The 24,025-nt window shown below is 53.0% G+C and overlaps 1 protein-coding gene across 1 annotated transcript in view; it reads left to right on the forward strand.

Moving 5' to 3' along the window:
- Nucleotides 1-24,025, forward strand: part of LOC137432654 (uncharacterized) — a 61,424-nt gene that overhangs the window by 22,629 nt on the left and 14,770 nt on the right. The window contains exon 4 of the mRNA XM_068124741.2: nt 14,615-14,796. Coding sequence (XP_067980842.2) covers nt 14,615-14,796 — 182 coding nt within the window. The remainder of the gene's footprint in view (nt 1-14,614; nt 14,797-24,025) is intronic.

Raw genomic sequence — 24,025 nt, forward strand, 5'->3', positions numbered from 1 at the left:
CATCTGACATTCCCTCTTCATCGCTATAAGTTCTTTTTTTATTTCTTTCTGTGTCGCTTTCAACCCCCCGATTACCGCAGTGTTCTTTTCTACTTGCTCCCCCAATTTATTTTGTCCCACTGTCAGCTGTTCTACTTCCCGTGTCAGGTCTTCTATGCCCCCCTGTAACCTAGCCGTACTATTTCTCACCTCTTTCTCCATACGCTCCTCACCCCGCTTTACCTCCTCGCGTACCCCCGTGACCTCTTCGCCCACACCTCGCCTTATCTCCTCCCCCATCTCTCCCATCTCTTTGGTAGATGCCGCCCTCATCTGTTCCAAATCATTCCTCTGGCCATCCAATTTGGTTTCCAACCCGATTTTTACCTCTTCTATCTGATTCCCCATTTATTTAATTTCCTGGGCGGATTGCTCCCCTATTTCCCTCAATTTGCCTTCCATGGTGCTTTCTAACCCCCCTAACCCATTATTCACCCCTTCCATTTGGTTCTCCTGGGTGGCCATTCTATTTTCCAACCCCGTTAACCCATTCTTCATTTCCCCGATTTGGTTACCCACGTCCTCCAGTTGGCCCCCCAATTTACCTTCTAGCCCTTCCAACCTGTTGTCTAACCCCTCAAATTTATTGTCTAACCCCTCAAATTTATTGTCTAACCCCTCAAATTTATTGTCTAACCCCTCAAATTTACTGCCCATGTCATTTCTTATGTCCTCACTCGTCTTGACCATAAGGGCCTTCATTTGTATCATAAATAGGTCCAGATTCACTAGTGCCGCGGGCGCGGCTGCTGCTGTGATGTGCGCGGCGCCATTTGGTGCTGCTGCAACCTCGTGCGCCTGAAATCTCCGCTACCACATCCTCATTGCTCTCCTCCTCAAATTCCCTCAATTCCTCCCCGGGATCCTGGGTTACCTCCAAACCCTCTTCTAGCTCCCCTACCGGCATCCGGTCGCCTTGATTATCCATGGCACGATTTAATTTAGATCTTACTACAATTTCGGCCGCTCCAAATTTTGAGTGCATTAAGCGCACTTCGGGTCCAAATCTCACTCCCCGACACCAATTGTTATGGATCTGGGACGACGGCGCTCCCCTTGCCAAGGGGGGTTAACCCCTTGTCCTATATACTGGCCGTCGCCGATCCTGAGGGTATGACGTCACGCCCGGTCAGCGCTGGGTAGGGTATTAGGCCTATCCGTCCTATGACCTAAGTACCAGCACCTTCCGGGATGCAAGGAAACACCCCCGCCCATGCCGCAGTGTAATTTGGTTGGTTGCGCCGAGCGAGCGAACTGCGGCGCGGGCCGTTAACAATGACTAACCCGATTGCGAAGCGCTGGCCGAAATCGCACCACAGGTACTCAATGGGGGAAATCACAAAGACGATCGGATGTGAATGAAGAAACCAAAGGTAAGAAATAACAGGGATTTATTACTATCTATCTATAATTCCAGCAATCTCTGTGTGTATGTATGTCTGTATGCGACAACGATTTCTCGACAACTACCGGTCCGATATACTTGAAACTTGCCAGGTATATTGCTGGGGACCCGAGGATGTGCCTTTTCAAGGTTTGAAATTAATCGGACAAGTACTTACCGAGCTATGGCGATTTAGCCGTTCGCCGTTCGCTTTGGCGTTGCGAATGGACCAAACCATTTCATGTAAATAGAGGGGGGGGGGGGGTTCTGTGGTCGTTGCGAATGGACCAAACCATTTCATGTAAATAGAGGGGGGGGATATAATTTTAGATAGATATATAGTACGGGCATATATATAGTACGGGCATGCCCTAGTTTATACAAAACCAGAGAAGAAGAGAAGAAATAAAATAAGAGTAATATACAGGGAAATGGAAGGAGCAGAAGGACACAGAGCAATTCCTAGCTTATCTACACAGGCTTACTTATTCCCAGGACAACACAAAGGACAGACGACAGGCAGACTCACATGAATGGGGAACTTGAAGGCAGGAACGAATGGCTGGAAGGAGAGGACGGTGGGACCACAGGGCTGGAGCTTGATCCCGCACGGGACGTCGGGGCTGGAATTGAGCGGCCGCTGACTCCACCGCAATCTGGTTCATGCGCAGCAGCATGTCAGAGCTTCGCACGCAGGAGCTGTTCCAAGCAGCGTCGTCTCTCCCTCGTACCTCTGCAGGTTGCGCGTCTCTCTCAGCACTCAGAACCTCCTGCCGAACTCCTCAACAACTCTCAGCTCTTCTCCGCTCTCTGCCGAACCCTGAACTCTCGGGTGGGGGCTCTCCGCAACGGGTTATATAGCCACGCCCATGGAACTTTCACGAACCTCCTCGATCGTTCTTTCTCCGCCCTCCCAAGCCAAACCCACTCATTGTTGGTTGGATGATCGGGGCTGGCTCACTCCTCCTCCTGATGACGATGGGCGGGCAAACGCCCTTCTTCTTTGAGTTGTAGCACATGTGCGATGGAGGGTAAATGCAGTTGGTAAAAAAAAGTAATGCAGTTGGTAAAATAAAAAGGTAATGCAGTTGGTAAAGGAGGTTCTGGGGCCATTGAAAGGGGATCTATCTTATTTGATTTGGTGCAGCACACGGTCAACTAGTGGAAAACAGAGCCTTATACTGATACACAGACTAAATAAATAACTATTGAGAGGTTCTATGATTGGCTACGTGCTTGTACATGGACTAGCTAAGGTGCACTCATTTCAATTAACAGCCAATTAAGGGGGAAATGTGCAAAGGGGGGTTAAATTATTTTAATACTAAATTTGATAAAGTGAAGGTTCTAGAAACCACAACAATATTTTATTCCCCATGGAGAGTTCTTTACAATGAGCCATATCTCAATTTTTCCTATGCAGCGCTTTTGGAGATATAGAGATGCAAAGTTTTTCGGTCTTTCCAAGATGGCGCCCGCATGACGTGACCTACGACGTCATAATTATAATTTTAAAAAATATACAGGTACACCTGTGGTGAAAATTTCCTGTCAATCGGAACAACAGTTGCAGAGAAAATCATATTTATTCTGGGCAGACAAACAGACAAACATGAAAAATCGGTCAGAGACCAAGGACTTGCCGGAATGTACTTTTTAATGACGTCATAATGGAGGCACGAATGACATCATCATTAACATATTTTATTCCCCATGGAGAGTTCTTTACAATGAGCCATGTCTCAATTTTTTCTATTCAGCACTTTCGGAGATATAGAGGTGCAAAGTTTTTCGGTTTTTCCAAGATGGCGGCCGAACCACGTGACCGATGACGTCATCATTTTAAAAAATTCTCCACCAGATTATGCCGTCATGTCGCTCAAGAAATTTCATCTTGATTGGATGAAGTTTTGTACTTGTCGAATTATCGAATTATGACGTCATAATGGAGTCCTTGGGCCGAGAGAGTTAAAAATTGGGCACAGTCTATTCCAGGGCAAGACAAATATGTGTGTAAAGTTTGGCGATTCTACGTGCAACGGTGTAGACATAGTGCTGCACACAGACAGACAAACAGACAGTCAGACAGACAGACAAACCAACAGATCAACATACTTGCCAGAATCTTTCCGGCAAGTAACAAACAGCCAAACGGACTCAAATGTAATACCCTCTCCTCTGGCGGGGGTAAAAAGGGAAAATCAACAAATTGATATAAACAAGTTCCATAACGTTGGTGATGTATTGCCCAAACTTCGACCTGAAGTCAATTGGTAAAAATGTAAATGATTTACGCTCAAAAAACACGACTCGGTATTATATAAAAGATGCTTTTTCAAGAACTACAAATTAGTCAGGTTCACTATGTCAATAAATTATATTTCGTTCAAAATCATGGTAGTGAAGGAGCTGTGCTCCCACGTAATCGGAAGAATGGACGCGACAAAAAGCTGGAATTCGTCCGAGTTTCTTTATTGTCACAAAGCAACTCAGGTACTCTAAAAAGCCCGTTTATCGGGCAGCAATATATATACACACATTATCCCGGAGCGTTTGCCCGGGAAAGGCGAGAGGGGGCGTGGCCGGGCGTCCTGGCCGCGGCCTGGCAAGTCGAGAGCGGGCGTGGCCGGGCGTGCCCGGGCATGCCCGGGCGTCCCGGCCGAGGCCTGGCAAGTTGAGCGCAGGCCTGCCGGGCGTCCTGGACGAGCCCGGCATGGTGATCGCTCCGCGTCCTTGGTAGGTGCAAGGCGATTGTGTAAACCCAGCGGTAGCCGCTACACACGTCCCCCCAGAATCGACTTGCACCGGCAGGGTCAATTTGAGGGGGGTCCTGATGACCCGGCCGAAGCGACCCCTGGCCGGTCGTGGGGGGGGGGGGGGGTCCCGTGTGGTGGTGGGCAGTCGAGTGGGGGGCACCGTGGACGGGGGGGGGGCGGCCTCGCCGCGGAGGAAGGGCCAACCGTGGCGGTTGGTCGATGTCCACGTGCGCCGGCTTGAGGCGGTCCACCGCAATCCGGTCCGACCTGCCGCCGATGTCGATGACGAACGACTTGTCGTCCCGTCGCAGGACCCGGAAGGGCCCGTCGTACGGCGGCCGGAGTGGCCCCCGATGTGCGTCATGACGCACAAAAACGTACTCCGCTGTGCGAAGCGCTGGGGGGACGTAGGACTGGGGGTCACCGTGGTGGGATGTTGGCATGGGGGCAAACCATCGGGCGGCCTCCTGGAGGTCCGAGCGCTGGTGAGCTGCGGACCAGGGACTGGTAGCGTCGGGCACGAATTCGCCCGGGACGCGTAGCGCCTGGCCGTAGACAAGCTTGGCGGTGGATGCCCGGAGGTCCTCCTTGGGGGCCGTGCGGAGGCCCAAAAGGACCCACGGCAGCCGGTCGGCCCAACCGCCGTCTTGAAGGCCGGCCATGAGCGCGGCCTTCATGGAGCGGTGGAATCGCTCGCACAACCCGTTGGCTTTGGGGTGGTAGGCCGTAGTACGGTGGAGCTTGACCCCCAGGTTGCGGGCGACCGCGCCCCACAGCTCGGAGGTGAACTGCGGTCCGCGGTCCGACGAGATGTCCACCGGTGCGCCGAAATGGGCGACCCAGGTGGCGATGAAAGCCTGCGCCACGTCGGCGGTGGTGGTGGAGACGAGGGGAACGGCCTCCGGCCACCTGGTGGTCCTGTCCACCATGGTGAGCAGGTGTGTGAACCCCCGTGATGGGGGGAGGGGGCCCACCAGATCCACGTTTGACGTGGTCGAAACGTCGTTCGGGCACGGTGAAAGGTGCCAGCGGGGCCTGGGTGTGTCGGTGGGCCTTGGCCTGTTGGCAGGCTGTGCAGGTGCTGGTCCAATCGCGGACGTCCCGTCGAAGGCTGTGCCAGACGAATCGCGCCGACACCAGCTTCTGGGAAGCTTTCCGGCCCGGGTGGGAAAGGCCGTGGAGGGAGGCGAAGATGCGGCGTTGCCAGGTAATGGGCACGATGGGGCGAGGCTGGCCTTGGGAGACGTCGCAGAGCAGGACAGTGTCCGCGAAGGGGATGTCGGCCAGGCGGAGGCCCGTGTCCGCCGCCCGGAGGGCTTGCACCGTGGTGTCGGTGGTTTGGTCCGCCGCCATAAGCGCGAAGTCCACGCCGAGGTGGACCGCATTCGCGCTGGCCCGAGAAAGACAGTCGGCCACGGCGTTGTTTTTGCCGGATGTCCGTGGTAAACTCCGACACGGCGGAGAGGTGGCGCTGTTGGTGGGCCGACCACGGCTCCGTGACCTTGGCCATTGCGTAAACCAACGGCTTGTAGTCGACGAACGCCGTGAAGGGTCGGCCTTCCAGGAGGTGGCAGAAATGGCGAACGGCCAGGTGTAGACCGAGGAGCTCACGGTCAAACGTGCTATATTTGAGCTCGTTCGGCCGGAGCTGCCGGCTGAAAAAAGCGAGTGGCTGCCAAACCCCGTTCACCCATTGCTCATGCACGGCGCCCACCGCGTAGTCGGAGGCATCCGTGGTGAGGGCGATGGGAGCGTTGAGCACCGGGTGAGCGAGCAGTGTTGCGTCGGCGAGGGCCCGCTTTGAGCTTTGGAAGGCCGCGTCCATTGCTGCGGACCAGACGATGTCGTGCTTGGCCGGCTTGCCCCGGAGGGCTTCGTAGAGGGGCCGTATGAGTTGAGCAGCGCGGGGCACGAAGCGGTGATAGAAATTCACCATTCCCAGGAATTCCTGCAGGGCCTTTATGGAGCGGGGACGCGGAAACGTGGTGATGGCCTCGACCTTGGTTGGCAGTGGCACGGCCCCATTCCTGGTGATGTGGTGGCCCAAAAAATCAACGGCCGTCGTGCCGAAGTGGCATTTGGCCGGGTTGACGATGAGGCCGTGCTCGCTGAGGCGCCCGAACAGTGTTCGGAGGTGGAGGAGGTGCTCGGCCCGGGACGTGCTGGCGACGAGGATGTCGTCCAGGTAAACGAAGAGGAATGGCAGGTCACGCAGCACGCCGTCCATCAAGCGCTGGAACGCCTGAGCCGCGTTCTTGAGGCCAAACGGCATCCGTAGGAATTTGAATAAGCCGAACGGCGTGATGACGGCCGTTTTAGGGACGTCGGCCACCCTGACAGGCACCTGGTGATATCCCCATATGAGATAGATTTTTTTAAAAATGAACCGTCCTGCCAGACGGGCGGAGAAGTCTTGGATGTGTGGGATCGGATACCTGTCGGGGGTGGTAGCGTCGTTAAGGCGGCGGTAGTCGCCACATGGGAGCCAGCCACCCCCTGGTTTTGGGACGATGTGTAGTGGCGAAGCCCACGCGCTATCGGAGCGCCGCATGATGCTGAGGTGTTCCAAAGCGTCGAACTCGGCTTTGGCCATGGCGAGCTTGGCTGGGTCGAGGCGGCGGGCTCTGGCGTAGACCGGCGGGCCCGTGGTTGTTATGTGGTGCTCGATCCCATGTCGTACTGCGACGGCCGAAAACGTCGGCCGCGTGAGGGACGGGAACTCCGTGAGCAGGTGAGCAAACTCGTTCGCCGCCGGGAGGGCGCATGCCAGCTCGGTCAGAGCGGAGCTGCTCAATGTGCATACCAGGGAGCTGAAGGTCTCGGCGTTGATGAGGCGACGCCTTTGGACGTCCACCAGCAGTCCGTGTGTGCAGAGGAAGTCGGCGCCTAGCAGAGCCATGGGCACGTTTGCGGTTACAAACGTCCAAGTAAAGCGTTGGCCGCCGAAGCAGAGGGTGACGTTGCGCGGGCCGAAGGTGCGGATGGCCGATCCGTTGGCCGCAACCAAGGAGGGGCTGCAAACCGCGGACTGCCTGTCCTGATCAGAGGCGGGTATGACGCTACGTTGGGCGCCGGTGTCGCACAGGAAGCGCCGCCCGGACGCTTTGTTCCTTGATGAAAAGTAAGTTGCCCGTGTGGCCGGCGCTCATGGCTGGTAATGAACGCCGGCCCGGCCGTTTCCCGGCCTGCCGAAGGTGCACGGGGGTCGGCATGTCCAGGCCTTCTGTCCGAACCTGGCATGATAGTAACACCACGCTTTGTCAGGTGGTGGCCCCGGCCGTCGTGCTGGAGGTGGTCGGCTCGGCGTAGCGGCCGCCAGTTGCGTCGGCAGTTCGGTCGTCAACCGTGCCGGGTGCTCGGGCGCCATGGGCGTTGCGTCGGACGGCGGTGGGCCCCAGGTCGCTGCTGCAATGTGTTGGCCTGCCGCGGAGATCTTGTCGGCTTCCCTGGCGAGGGCGCGGGGATCCGTGATCGTCGTGCTCGCCAGGGCGAGGCGTACCGGGCTAGGCAGCTGACGGAGGAACAGCTCCCGGAACAGGAATGCCGGAGAGTGCTCGCCGAGCAGCGAAAGCATGTAGTCCATTCGCTCGGACGGGCGCGTGTCGCCGAGCTCGGGCAGGTCGAGCAGGCGCCGTGCGCATTCCGCCGATGGGAGGGCAAAAGCGTCGAAGAGGAGCTTTTTAATCACGCCGTATTTGTCAGCGGCTGGCGGGCTCTCGAGGAGGCTCAGGGCGCGGGCCGCGGTGACTGAACCGAGCGCTGCTACCACATGGTGGAAGCGGGTGTCGTCGGCCGTGATGCCTCGCAGGGCGAACAGGGAGTCCGCCTGGGCGAACCAAACCGCCGCGTGAGCCTCCCAGAAGGTAGGCAGTTTAAGGGCAACTGCCGTGTCCATGTCGGTAGGTCACCAATGAAGGAGCTGTGCTCCCACGTAATCGGAAGAATGGATGCGACAAAAAGTTGGAATTCGTCTGAGTTTCTTTATTGTCACAAAGCAACTCAGGTACTCTAAAAAGCCCGTTTATCGGGCAGCAATATATATACACACATTATCCCGGAGCGTTTGCCCGGGAAAGGCGAGAGGGGGCGTGGCCGGGCGTCCTGGCCGCGGCCTGGCAAGTTGAGCGCGGGCCTGCCCGGGCGTCCTGGACGAGCCCGGCATGGTGATCGCTCAGCGTCCTTGGTAGGTGCAAGGCGATTGTGTAAACCCAGCGGTAGCCGCTACAGTAGATTAGCAAACCTATACATTTTTGGAAAGGTTATAGCATAAGGAAACTAAAAATCAATGTTTACATTTGGAGAGATACCTGTATGGCGGCCATTTTGGATTTTCAAAATGACCACTGTAAAATACATATTTTGTTCTATTTCTGCCTCTAATTACCCTAAAAACTTTTTAAAATATTCTAAACCTATATTTTCAGGGACAAGGAATCCAATGAAAGTATCAAATTAGTGCTATGGGGAATGGTAAGACACGAATCAAAGGTTTTGAATTGCAAAATACTGTCTTTATATTCGCGATAAGTTGCATAATCAAATACATGTTATCATTTTGTACAGGCAGTTAATAACATCAAAATGTGTCACAATAATTCATATCACCAAACATACACAGGCAGTCAGCAAAATCATATATACACATGCAGTCAGTATAACTTCACATCTACACAGGCAGTCAATGGCAAAATATACACAGGCAGTCAATGGCATCAAACATACACGATTACAGAATATGCCATTTAGAGTTCGTCATCACTGTCCTGTGTGTCGTATCCGACAATATAGTCCGCATCGTTTTCACAGTCCGTTCCACACAAGCAAAGGTCGGTCAAATTGATTGGCAAATCGAATTGGTCGAATGGTCGATCGAATCGAATTCGATGAATCGAATCGAATCGAATCGATCGAATTGGTCGAATGGTCGATCGAAGCAATTGGGTCGAATGGTCGAATTGGTCGAATGGAATTGGTCGATTGGTCGAATTGGTCGAATTGGTCGAATCGAATTGGTCGGATTTGGCAAATGTAAACATTCATTTTCAGATTTTCCATGTAATAACGTTTCCAAAAATGTATAGGTTTGCTAATCTACCATGATTTTGAACGAAAAAACATAGTGAACCTGACTAAATGTATGAGTATAATTTTCTTTTCTGCCCATTATTTCTCTTTACTCTGTCTAACACTGAAGATTGCATCAACTGTAGATCGTCCTTTCGTAAATCAAAACTAGTTTTCATCTCCACGTACAAGTCCCCTTAACATCTGGGACTCCTCTTTGTAGTGCCTGTAACCCCCAACACAAGTTGTGGGCCAAATCTTCCCCATTCCTCCCTGCTGCCCGGATTCGTCAGGGCAGCGCAGTCATGGTCCTCATGGACCAGACCATCCTGGATGTGGGGGATATCTGGGTCGATCCTGAGAGATCGATTGGCTGTCTCCGTGACGTGAGCTTGTTGGAGAGAACTTTCCGCGGCTACACAATAACTCCCCTTAATTTTCCTCAATCACCTTTTCAAGTATTTTCAAGGCTTCCTCCATCAACTTGATCCCTCTATAAGATGAAGGTAGTAATGGATGACCCTTCATCTTATAGGTAGGAACAATAACGTTATCGAACCAATCAAGAGGACTATGTCAACAATTCCATATCATTCTACAAATATTCATCACCTGTTTTACTCCCAGTTCACCTGATGATCCAATCATTTCAACGAGAATTTTAGTCGGACCAGGTGATTTGCCTTTGATCATCATCTTAATTGCAGATTTAATTTTCTTGTCTGTTGTCTCCATTTCTGCACCTCCTATTTTGCTGGATGGAACAATTCCATCCCACGAGGTTTCTTCTTTCAGCGATTTCTGAAAATATTTTTCCACTCTTTGTCAATTTCCTGTTTCCTGAACAGCAAGATTTCCTTCCTCTTTTCGAGCCACTCTACTCCTACGACACTCTTGCTATCATTTATCATTCATTGGCTTCCCTCTCCTGAAAACCTTGTTCCTTCCATCAAGTGTATCAAGAGGCAGCCCTATCGTTCAAACTTGGTGTTCAGACAACAGATGCTGCCACTGCAAACAACATCATCCCACAACTAAAGGAGACGCCAACCTCATTAACTACTTCATATCTCTCTTTCAGGCATCTCTCATTCCCCCCCCCCTCCCCCCCAACAATTAGCGATCGTATTTGAGTATTTCAGCTTTTTTATTTTCCAAATTGTCTTGAAACGCATGCTTAACAGTTTACGTTTTGTATCCCACTGATACGCCAGATCTGGATTCGGATCTGAACCAAAATCTAATCGGCTTGTTATTGTCACCTAACCAACTCGTCCACCAAGTTTTGGCATAATCCATCCACAACCTTTTGAAATATCGTGCGATATATCGTTTTTGGCCCCACCTCTCAATGGTGAAGGATCACATAGAAATTCTCGTATCCAGATCCGGATCTTCATCAAAATCGAATCAATTCTTCCTTGTCACACACCCAACCCTTCCACCAAATTTCATCCGAATCCCTCCATAACGTTTTGAGATATCCTGCTCACAGTCAAACAGACAGGGGTGAAAACATAACCTCCGTCCACCTTTGGTGGTGGAGGTAACAAGGAAATTTGACGCAGTAGGAGGCCATTCAGCCCATCATTTATGCTCTACAGGAACACCAGGTTGAATAAATCTGTCAAGGCTAATTTTGTAATTTAATTCGGAAAATGTGAAAAAGTAATTGGGACGAGGAAAGTGTGGCTGGCTCAGTGATATCACTGCTAAAAATATTGTCGCGTTCCTTGCGATTAAAATCTTTCCAAGGAAACGGATAGCCGAACAAGCTGTTACTCCGAAGCATTCAGTTCAAAAATATATCGGAGTTAGGAGTTAATACACGCGGGGGTGGGGGTGGAGGGGAAGGGGAGGAGGAGGAGGAGGAGGAGGATGCTGAAGAGCACTTACCTGCACGGATCCCACCAGCAGTCTCCAAACCCTGCAATAAATAAACTCAAACGAAAACGGATTTCAAATATACAAAAATAAACGTTTATTAAAATAAATGCCAGTAACAAAGAAACACACGATAAACTAAATTCCTAAACGGGATGGCCCCACAAACAGACAAAAACACAGACGAAGGATAAAATAAATGTTGGCTAAAATAAAGGTGTGTGGTAATTTAGTGCACTCAGCTCTGACCGCTGGTGCGTCTCGCCAGGAATTGTCAGGAGAGAAGGACACAGAGTCCAGCAGCAGCTGGATACGACTGGGTATGGTGGGTACAGAGAGAGATGTGTTTGGGACACAAGATTTTGAGGCAAACACAGAGTTGAGGCATTCGGATTTGTCACGTGCGGAGTCAGCTGTGTAACTATTTGAGGTAAGGGAGGTAAGGTAAGGGAAGGTGAGTTAAGGGAAGGGGAACAAACACAAGAAACAGATTTGACCAGACGCCACCAGGATTTGGAAGAGGGAGACAGGTTTGAGAGTTCGGTCTTGAGAGTAGAGAGATAGTGTTTCCTGGCTCCCCTAAGGGTAGACACACACTTGTTCCGGGCTTTGTGAAAAGAAATGAGATTGCCTTCCGTTGGATTTGCCTTCCAGGAGGCGAAGGCAAGTTGTTTCAGGGCAACAGCCTCACCACAAGATTCCGTGTACCATGGACAGGAGAAAGGGTATGACAACTGAAGACGATATGGGATAAATCTGTGCATGAGAGAGAGCAATTTACTTTGGAAGAATTCCCAGTATGAGTTGATGTCAGAGGCAGTAGAGATGGGAGACCAGTCCAGATGATTGATGGCTGCTTGCAGCCCGTGCCAGTCGGCCTGAGTGAAATGCCACACTCGTCGACGCTGAGGAGGCTCTCTGAGAATGGCCAGAGAGATGTCCACTTTAACAAGCATATGGTCAGATGAACCGATTGGAGCAGAAGAAGAGCGAGGATACCCTCAAGGATTATCTTCTTGTTAGCTTCTCCAAATCAATATCACCCAATGCTCTCTCCTCATACCATCAAGCATTGTCCTCTTGTTGGCTTCTTCCAATCTACATCACCCAGCTCTCTCCTCATACCCTCAAGGATTATCTTCTTGTGAGCTTCTGCCAATCTACATCACCCAACTCTCTCCGCATACCCTCAAGGATTGACCTCTTGTTAGCTTTTGCCAATCTACATCTACCAACTCTCTCCTCATACCCTCAAGAATTGTCCTCTTGTTGGCTTCTGCCAATCTACATCACCCAGCTCTCTCCGCATACCCTCAAGGATTGACCTCTTGTTAGCTTTTGCCAATCTACATCTACCAACTCTCTCCTCATACCCTCAAGAATTGCCCTCTTGTTAGCTTCTGCCAATCTACATCTCCCAAATCTCTCTCCTCATACCCTCAAGGATTGTCCTCTGGTGACCTTCTCCCAATCCACATCTCCCAACTCCCTTCATACCCTCAAAGTTTGCCTTCTTGAAATCTAATAGCCTTACTCTACTATCCTGAACTCCAACTCTTAACAGAATCCTTGCGCAAAATGTTATGGTCACTTGATCCAAAATGCTCCGCTACCTCCACCTCCTCCACCATATTGGGATCGTTAGTTAAAAATAGGTCTAACACTATGCTTCCCCAGGTGGGCTTATCTACAAACTGGGTTAAATAGCAATCCTGGACTAGATCTAGGTAATACTCATCTACTTTGCTCTTTCTCTGTTTCTGGACCTAATCGATCTCTGGCAAGTTGAAATCCCCTAAAATCAATACTCTTCCCTTACCACCGTCTGCTCTCGTCTCGCAACCCCCCTGGCTGTTGCCTGCACTCGCTACCCCCTCACCACTGCCTGCACTCGCTACCCCCTGGCTGTTGCCTGCACTCATTACCCTCTCGTCATTGCCTTCACTAGCTACACTTTTGCCAATGCCTGTACTCGCCATCCCCTCGCCACTGCCTGTCCTCACTACGCCCTCACCACTGCCAGCACTGGCTACCTCCTCACCATTGCCTGCCCTCGCTATCTCCTTACCACCACATGCCCTTGCTACCCCTTTGCCACTGCCTGTCCTTGCTATGCCCTCAACACTGCCAGCACTGGCTACCTCCTAATCATTGCCTGCCCTGGTTATTCCCTCACCACCACACTCACTACAATCTCGCCATTGCCTGCACTTGCTGCTGCTCGCCACTGTCTGCACTCGCTACCCTTCGCCACTGCCTGCATTCGCTACCCCTCACCACTGCTTGCATTCGCTACCCCTCACCACTGCTTGCACTTGCTACCCTTCGCCACTGCCTGCATTCGCTACCCCTCACCACTGCTTGCACTTGCTACCCTTCGCCACTGCCTGCACTCGCTACTCCTCACCACTGTCTGCATTCGCTACCCCTCGCCACTGTCTGCATTCGCTACCCCTCGCCACTGTCTGCATTCGCTACCCCTCGCCACTGTCTGCATTCGCTACCCCTCGCCACTGTCTGCACTCGCTATCTGTCACTACTGCCTGCACTCGCTACCCTCTCGTCATTGCTGACACTCGCTACACCCACCCCACTGCCAATCTCGTCCCCAGACTCACTCCTCAAACATAACCGAAGTTTGTCTACAGATTCTTCGTACTCTGATATCTGCTATAAAATAACGATGCATTATTTAAACCTAACAATAACTACCTTCATTTGGGCTATTTCCTCACACTTCATTGAACCATGTCTCCCTTGCTCCAACTACATCATCCTTACTCCTCGAGATCTACTTTCGCTTCAAGCTCTTCCATCTTATTATTGAAGTTCCTGATGATGGTATTTCAAATGTTTTCAACTTTTCCTTTCATGAGTACAATGTAGCTCAGAGCAGGAATTTGGAATTTTACAATGATGTCACATTCGCAAAGGACACCATGGCATGGGGTCTTTGCTGTTCACCAAAGAAGGGATGGGATGGCCCACATCCGAGTGATGGCACACACATTGATGAATCACCACACCCTACCTGTGAAACACCTGGAGGACAGCTTATATAGCTGGGTCGGAATTCGAACCCAGGCTAGACAGCTTAGAGCCGAGTGTGCCTACCTCTGGGCCATATCGTGTCGGCCCTACATAAGTAAGACTTTTCTGACAAGAGTAAAGGGTCCTTGTCATCAGCGAATGGTTCCTATTTGGCATAACGTCCATCATGTCACACGTGGTAATTGGAAATTTGAATACAACCTGTGACCTCTTGGAAAGCTCTCACGGAGCCAGCGATAGAATTCACAATAAGAATTAGGTGGGCAGAGCATAGTTTGCCAAAAATAATATTTTTTTAACAATAAGAAGATATGTTAGCAATAAAAACTGATCATGCAGAGTTCATACTGCAGCGAACTGAAACGCTTTCTTAAGCTAACAACAATATTGATATGAAGGGCAAACTCACCATCTTCACTGTTGTGGGTCTGTGCAGAAACACTCTCAGAGAAACTCACCAGTCAGGATCTCCCGGGGCATGTGGCAGGAGAGCTGCAGACGCTGCGAGCTCAAGTGACAGCACAGTCGGGAGAGTTGGAGGAATTGCGTGCGTCAGTGTTGAGGTTACAGAAGATCACTTCAAGAAACATTTCGCTTGTACCACAGCAAAGGCCGCAGGTAGGTGCTCGTGTCGCCCCAAGGGAGCTTCTGCTCTTGTTGGGTTGTTTGTGGATGCTGATGGTGGAGGTTAGAATCAGAACGTACAGTGCCTTCAGAAAGTATTCACACCCTTGACTTTTGTCACATTTTGTTATGTTACAGCCTGAATTTAAAATGGATTAAATTGAGTTTTTTTCGTCACTCATTTACACATAATACCCCCATAATGTCGATGTATAATTATTTTTAGAAACTTTTACAAATTAATAAAAAATGAAAAGTGGAAACGTCTTGAGTCAATAGGTATTCAACCCCTTTGCTATGACACTCCAAATTTAGCTCAGGTGCCTCTAATTTCCTTTCGTCATCCTTGAGATGTCTCTACAACTTGATTGGAGTCCACATGTGGCCAATTGAATTGATTGGACATGATTTAGAAAGAAACACACCTTTCTATATAAGGTCCCACAGTTGACAGTGCATGTTAGAGTAGAAACCCCACCATGAAGTCCAAGGAACTGTCCGTAGAACTCCGAGATAGAACTGTGAGGAGGAATAGATCTGGGGAAGGGTACGAAACAATTTCTAACGTGTTGAAAGTTCCCAAGAACACAGTGAGCTCCATCATGAGGAAATGGAAAGAATATGGAACTACCCAGACTCTTCCTAGAGCTGGCCGTCTGACCAAACTGAGAAACCGGACAAGCAGGACCTTGGTCAGGGAGGTGACCAAGAACCCAATGACCACTCTGACAGAACTAGAGTTCCTTGGCTGAGATGGGAGAACCTGCTGGAAGGACAACGGTCTCTGCAGACGTTCACAAATCTCAGAATGATGGGAAAGTAGCTGGACAGAAGCCATTGCTGAGAAAAAAAATGGTACATGATAGTACACCTGGAGTTTGCAAAAAGGCACGTGGAAAGATTCTTTGGTCTGCTGAGATGAAAATTGATCACTTTCGCCTGAATGCAAAGCGCTACGTCTGGCGGAAACCGAGCATAGCTCATCAACCATCTAACACCATCCCGACCGTGAAGCAAGGTGGTGGCAGCATCATGCTATGGGATGCTTTTCAGCGGCAGGGACTGCGAGACTTGTAAGGATAGTGGGAACAATGAATGTAGCCAAATACAGGAAAATCTTGGAGGAGAACCTGCTTCAGAATGCCAAAACCTAAGACTGCGGCAAAGATTTATGTTCCAACAGGATAATGACCCCAAGCACATAGCCAAATCAACACCGTAAAACGTGAAGGTCCCCTTGAGTGGCCGAGCCAAAGCCTAGACTTTAATCCCATTGAGAATCTGTGCAAAGACTTGAAGATTGTTATTCACCGACGCTCCCCATACAACTTGACAGAGTTTGAGCAAATGTGCAAGGAAGAATGGGGGAGACTCCCCAAATCCAGATGTGCAAAGCTGATACAGACATACCCATGAAGACTCAAAGTTGTAATCATTGCCAAAGGTGCTTATATGAAGTATTGACCAAGGGGGTTGAATACTTACAGTATGTAAATTAGATATTTCTGTATTTCATTTTCAATAAATTTGTAAAAGATTCTAAAAACATGTTTTCACTTTATCATTATGAGGTATTATGTGTAGATCAGTGAAAAAAAATCTCAATTTAATCCATTTTAAATTCAGGCTGTAACAGCAAAATGTGAAAAAGGTCAAGCGGTGTGAATTCTTTATGAAGGCCCTGTATATCACATTTCCAATTGCTGTGTGTGCTGTGCGAGTTATGCTTGAATGTGCAAGTGTAGTCTCGAATGCCTTTGGGGTTTGGTATGATTTGATATGGCCATGTTTAGAATGTTAACAGCATGATCACATTTGTTTTGTTACGTTGAAAACACAGGACATCCCCTATGTCAGAATGTCAAATGCCTTTTCTTTAGAGGCTGGGACAGGTTTGTAGAGAAGCAGAAACATGCTTTCAACACTTTTTAGCCGCGTCGCAGACGCTGCTCATAGAGTGCCCTCTGCTGTTGTTGTTGTTGTTCTTCTTCTTGTTCTTGTTCTTGCAGAGAAGACAAAACCTCAAAGCTCCACCCGTTCTGGGAACCATAGCCCACCCATTTTGGGAGAGGCTTCATATAAACAAATATCCACCATTTTATTAACTCGCATAGCTTTGAGGCCTGTTTTGTAGGCCCGTGGTGTCTTCCTCTCTCACACAGTTTTATTTCAAATCAAATTCGATATATAATTTCATTTTTCACAGTCGCTGACATAGTTTTAGACTCGGTTGAAAAAAAACGGGAAGAAAATCCGATGAAAGTTGCCCTTTATAGAACGAAATGAATTCTCAAAGGCCTGTAACTTCAAGTCCATCGAGATATATATATTTTTAAATCGCGGCATGGTCAGTCATACACCGCCCGAAATAAGAGACGGGAAAATGCCGAGATATATATATTTTGTTTAAATCGCGGCATGGTCAGTCATGCACCGCCTGAAATAACAGACGGGAAAATGCCGAGATATATTAAAAATTCGTCCATTTGATGACAATCGTCACGATGAAATATTTAATTTATACGTCGTCACAATAATGTGGAGAGAGGAGCATAGCTTCGTTCACGTGTCGCCACACACGGGAAATTGCCGAGATATATATTTTTAAAATCGCGGCATGGTCAGTCATACACCGCCTGAAATAACAGACGGGAAAATGCCGAGATATATTAAAAATTCGTCGCCACACACGGGAAATTGCCGAGATATATTTTCACTTTGCACAAAAATAACATCAAGTAATCGAATCAATAGGAATGTCCTGTGCCTATAACATCGACGTTATAGGCACAGCTGCATCTAGGCATTGTGTAACATCGACGCGGCTTTTATTTTAATTAAAACTTTTTGTACTTGTTTTTTTTTGTATACAAGATCGAGGCTCGTGTCAGAGCTAACATTAATCACAAAAAAACAAAAACGGACTCAAGACGAAATAAAGGGAGCGGGACACAAGATGGGGAGAGAGAGAGGGAAGCACACAAGCACAACATTTGAGAGCAGGGACATCGGGAGATCTGTGGGAGGGAGAGGGCTTGGGGGGTGGGAGAGGTACAAAACACATGGACCATGCTAGGATTTCCAGGAAAGAAGCTGGAATTTCAAAAAAGTGGATCTGGGGTGAATTAACGGGGGTAGAAAAGATCAAGGTTTTGGATGGGGGAAGATAAGAGACGGTGTTGAACAGCTGTTTGATGCTGATGTTATGTAAAATACATTTTCTTATCAGCGTTTGATCTATCACAATGTTCAAGAGACAGTCTAGGATGGACGTCGAGCTGTCATCTACAAGTTGATTACTCTGGGTTTGATTCTCGATGGAAGAGAATGCGATGATAAGCTGTTGCGGTGATTCTCACTCCGCTACTGTTCCACCCTACACCTATTCCATTCTTTCATTTGAAACTACTACTCAGTTCCACTCCATTCAGTTCCCTGCTAAGCCCCCATTCAGTTGAAAGTATTTTACGATGGGGTCCAAAGTGATCCATTTTGGTGTGACATCACTTGCAAAGAGGAAAAAAAAATCAAGCAAAATGTCCAACGTTGTAAGAAAATGAGTCGCATTATTGTACAACCACAGACTATTCTTTCATGTTGCTCACCTGGAGGTGATCGAGTCCAAGGCTCTCTGTGGCTCATGTGCATATCTCAGTAGGAGGCCTCTTCCCAAAGTCTGCTTCTCTCCTACTGCAAGGAGAATGGTGATCTTGTAGCGGTTACCGCTGGATGCACACAATCGCCTTGCACCGGCCAGAACACGGCCAGACGCGCCTCTCCCGGGCATGCCCGGACTCACTGTTCCCGGGCACGCCCGAACCTCCCGGGCACGCCCGGTCTCGTCTTTCCCAGGCATGCCCGCTATCGCCTTTCCAGGGCTCGCCCAGAGCGTCCGGGCATGCCCGCTATCGCCTTTTCAGGGCTCGCCCAGAGCGTCCGGGCATGCCCGCTATCGCCTTTTCAGGGCTCGCCCAGAGCGTCCGGGCATGCCCGCTATCGCCTTTCCAGGGCTCGCCCAGAGCGTCCGGGCATTCCCGCTATCGCCTTTCCAGGGCTCGCCCAGAGCGCACGGGCACGCCCAGCCTCGACTTGCCAGGCCGCAGCCAAACACGCCCGGGCAGGTCCAGACTCGCCTTTCCAAGGCTCGCCCTTGACACCCGGGCATGCCCGGTATAGCTTTTGCCGGGCAAACTTCCCGACATAAATGTGTATATATATTGCTGCCCGATAAACGGGCTTGTCAGAATACCTGAGCTGTTTTGTTTCAATAAATCAACTCGGACGAATTCCGTCTTTGGTCGCGTCAATTCTTTCGACTCGCGTTGGAGCGCAGTTCCTTCATTGGTGACCTACCGACATGGATACGGCAGTGACGCTTAAACTGCCTACCTTCTGGGAGGCTCACGCCGCTGTTTGGTTCGCTCAGGCGGACTCTCAGTTCGCCCTGCGAGGCATCACCGCGGACGACACCCGCTTCCACCATGTTGTGGCGGCGCTCGGTTCCGCCACCGCGGCCCGCGCCTTGAGCCTCCTCGAGCACCCGCCGGCTGCTGACAAATACGACGCGCTGAAGACACTCCTCCTCGACGCTTTCGCCCTCTCACCGGCAGCACGCGCACGGCGCCTGCTCGCTCTGCCCGAGCTCGGCGACATGCGCCCGTCAGAGCGCATGGACTATATGCTCTCGTTGCTCGGTGAGCACTCTCCGGATTTTCTGTTCCGCGAGCTGTTCCTTCGCCAGCTGCCTCACCCGGTACGCCTCGCCCTGGCTGGCACGTTGATCACGGATTCCCGCGCCCTCGCCAGGGAAGCCGATAAGATCTCCTCGGCGGGCCAGCACATCGGCGCGGTTACCTGGAGCCCGCCGCCGTCCGAGGCGACGCCCACGGCGCCCGAGCGCCCTGCGCGGTTGGAGGCCGAACTGCCGGTGCAACTGGCGGCCGCCACGCCGCACCGCCCACTTCCGACACGACGGCCGGGGCCTCCACCTGACCGTGCGTGGTGTTATTACCACGCCAGGTTCGGACACAAGGCTCGGACGTGCCGGCCCCCTTGCACTTTCGGCAGGTCGGGAAACAGCCGGGCCGGCGTTCATTCCCAGCCATGAGCGCCGGCCACTTGGGCAACTTGCTGTTTATTCGGGACAAAGCGTCTGGGCGGCGTTTCCTGTGTGACACCGGCGCCCAACTGAGCGTCATACCCGCCTCCGAGCAGGACAGGCGGGACGCCGTTTGCGGCCCCTCTTTGGTCGCTGCTAATGGCTCGGCCATACGCACTTTCGGCCCACGCGTCGTCACCCTCTGCTTCGGCAGCCAGCGTTTTCAATGGACTTTTGTGACCGCCTGCGTCCCCATGGCTTTGCTGGGCGCCGACTTCCTCTGCGCGCACGGGCTGCTGGTCGACGTCAAACGTCGTCGCCTTGTCAACGCCGAGACCTTCAGCTCCCTGGCGTGCACGATGAGCAGCTCCGCGCCGACCGAACTGGCGTGCGCCCTCCCGGCAGCGAACGAGTTCGCTCGCCTGCTCGCGGAATTCCCGGCCCTCACGCGGCCGACGTTTTCGGCCGTCGCGGTGCGGCACGGGATCGAGCACCACATACCCACTACGGGCCCGCCGGTCTACGCCAGGGCCCGCCGCCTCGACCCGGCCAAGCTCGCCGTGGCGAAGGCCGAGTTCGACGCGTTGGAGCACCTCGGCATCGAGCGGCGCTCCGATAGCGCGTGGGCCTCGCCACTGCACATCGTGCCAAAGCCGGGGGGTGGATGGCGCCCGTGTGGTGACTACCGCCGTCTCAACGACGCTACCACCCCCGACAGGTACCCGATCCCGCATATTCAGGACTTTTCCGCCCGTTTGGCGGGACGGGTCATCTTTTCGAAAATTGACCTGATACGGGGCTACCACCAGGTACCTGTCCGGGCGGCCGACGTCCCGAAGACGGCCGTCATCACGCCGTTCGGCCTGTTCGAATTTTTGCGGATGCCGTTTGGCCTCAAGAACGTGGCCCAGGCGTTCCAGCGCTTGATGGACGGCGTGCTGCGCGACCTGCCGTTTCTTTTCGTCTATCTGGACGATATCCTCGTCGCCAGCACGTCCCGCGCCGAGCACCTCCTCCACCTCCGAACACTGTTCGGTCGCCTCAGCGAGCACGGCTTAATTGTCAACCCGGTCAAATGCCACTTCGGCGCGACGACCGTTGACTTTTTGGGCCACCGCATCACCAAGACCGGGGCCGTGCCGCTGCCGACCAAGGTCGAGGCCATCACCACGTTCCCGCATCCCCGTTCCATCAAGGCCCTCCAAGAGTTCCTCGGCATGGTGAATTTTTATCACCGATTCGTGCCCCGCGCTGCTCAGCTCATGCGGCCCTTTTACGAGGCCCTCCGGGGCAAGCCGGCCAAGCATGACATTGTTTGGTCCGCGGCCATGGACGCGGCCTTCGCCAGCGCCAAACGGGCCCTCGCCGACGCAACGCTGCTGCCTCACCCGGTGCTCAACGCACCCATTGCCCTCACTACGGACGCCTCCAACTACGCGGTGGGCGCCGTCCATGAGCAATGGGTGGACGGGGTTTGGCAGCCACTCGCTTTTTTCAGCCGGCAACTCCGGCCGAACGAGTTAAACTACAGCACGTTCGACCGCGAGCTGCTCGGGCTATTCCTGGCCGTTCGCCATTTCCGACACCTCCTGGAGGGCCGCCCGTTCACGGCTTTCGTCGACCACAAGCCGTTGGTCTACGCAATGGCTAAGGTCACGGAGCCGTGGTCGGCCCGCCAGCAGCGCCACCTCTCCGCCGTGTCGGAGTTCACCACGGACATCCGGCACGTCGCCGGCAAAGACAACGCCGTGGCCGACTGTCTTTCTCGGGCCAGCGCGAACGCGGTCCACCTCGGCGTGGACTTCGCGCTCATGGCGGCCGACCAGACCACCGACGCCTCGGTGCAGGCACTCCGTGCGGCGGACACGGGCCTCCGCCTGGCCGACATTCCCTTCGCGGGCACCGTCCTGCTCTGCGACCTCTCCCAGGGCCAGCCTCGCCCCATCGTGCCCGTTTCCTGGCAGCGCCGCATCTTCGCCTCCATCCACGGCCTTTCTCACCCGGGCCGGAAAGCTTCTCAGAAGCTGGTGTCGGCGCGTTTCGTCTGGCACGGCCTTCGACGAAACATCCGCGACTGGGCCAATGCCTGCACGGCCTGCCAGCGGGTCAAGGTCCACCGCCACACCCAGGCCCCGCTGGCACCTTTCGCCATGCCTGAACGGCGTTTTGACCACGTCCACGTGGACCTGGTGGGTCCCCTGCCCCCCTCGCGGGGGTTCACCCACCTGCTCACCATGGTGGACAGGACCACCAGGTGGCCGGAGGCTGTGCCCCTCACCTCCACCACCACCGCCGACGTGGCGCAGGCGTTCATCGCCACCTGGGTCACGCGCTTCGGCGCACCAGCGGACATATCGTCCGACCGCGGCCCACAGTTCACGTCTGAGCTTTGGGGCGCGGTCGCCCTTTCGTTGGGGGTCACGCTGCACCGCACCACGGCCTACCACCCCCAACCCAACGGGTTGTGCGAGCGGTTTCACCGCTCCATGAAGGCGGCACTCATGGCCGGCCTTCAGGACGACGGTTGGGCCGACCGGCTGCCGTGGGTCCTTTTGGGCCTTCGCACGGCCCCCAAGGAAGACCTCCAGGCGTCCGCCACCGAGCTCGTCTACGGCCAGCCGCTCCGCGTCCCGGGCGAATTCGTGCCCGACGCTACCAGTCCCTGGTCCGCCGCTCGCCAGCGCTCGGACCTCCAGGAGGCCGCCCGACGATTTGCCCCCGTGCCGACGTCCCGCCACGGTGGCCCCCAGTCCTACGTCCCACCGGCGCTTCGCACAGCAGAGTACGTCTTTGTGCGTCATGACGCGCACCGGGGGTCACTCCGGCCGCCGTACGATGGGCCCTTCCGGGTCCTGCGACGGGGCGACAAGTCTTTCATCGTCGACTTCGGCGGCCGGCCGGACCGGATTTCTGTGGACCGCCTCAAACCGGCGCACATGGACGTCGACCGACCACCACGGTTGGCCCTTCCTCCGCGGCGAGGCCGCCCCCCGTCCACAGTTCCCCCCGCTCGACCACCCACCACCACGTCGGACCCCTCCCCACGACCCTCCAGGGGTCGCTTCGGCCGGGTAATCCGGACCCCCTTAAATTGACCCTGCCGGTGCAGGTCGATTCTGGAGGGGCGTGTGTAGCGGTTACCGCTGGATGCACACAATCGCCTTGCACCGGCCAGAACACGGCCAGACGCGCCTCTCCCGGGCATGCCCGGACTCACTGTTCCCGGGCACGCCCGAACCTCCCGGGCACGCCCGGTCTCGTCTTTCCCGGGCATGCCCGCTATCGCCTTTCCAGGGCTCGCCCAGAGCGTCCGGGCATGCCCGCTATCGCCTTTTCAGGGCTCGCCCAGAGCGTCCGGGCATGCCCGCTATCGCCTTTTCAGGGCTCGCCCAGAGCGTCCGGGCATGCCCGCTATCGCCTTTCCAGGGCTCGCCCAGAGCGTCCGGGCATGCCCGCTCTCGCCTTTCCAGGGCTCGCCCAGAGCGCCCGGGCACGCCCAGCCTCGACTTGCCAGGCCGCAGCCAAACACGCCCGGGCAGGTCCAGACTCGCCTTTCCAAGGCTCGCCCTTGACACCCGGGCATGCCCGGTATAGCTTTTGCCGGGCAAACTTCCCGACATAAATGTGTATATATATTGCTGCCCGATAAACGGGCTTGTCAGAATACCTGAGCTGTTTTGTTTCAATAAAGCAACTCGGACGAATTCCGTCTTTGGTCGCGTCAATTCTTTCGACTCGCGTTGGAGCGCAGTTCCTTCAATCTCTCAATTTTCTATCACGTCACTTGTCCCTCCATCCTCTCCCAACCCGCCCAGATCGCACAAGTTCTTCCTGAATCACACAACCGATTACACTCCCCATGCAATTCCGAGCTCAATGCTCAACATCCCTCTATTCTCTCGTCTCTGGATGGACTTCCTGTATGTGGTGTCTCACACCCCCGAAGTCCTTCAAGAATGGTGTCCATTTTCATCTCATGCCTTCGTCCATCCCCTTTAATCCCCCGCCAGTGTGTGAACCTCTTTGCCCTCGGTCATTTAGCTCCTCCAGGAGCCTAGATTTCTGTATACAATAAAACATTAGTCATAGATATCATTTTCATTCCTTGCACACAATCCAAAAGCC

This window comes from Myxine glutinosa, chromosome 8, assembly GCF_964187855.1.
Source record: "Myxine glutinosa chromosome 8, kmMyxGlut1.1, whole genome shotgun sequence".
Lineage (NCBI taxonomy): Eukaryota > Metazoa > Chordata > Myxini > Myxiniformes > Myxinidae > Myxine > Myxine glutinosa.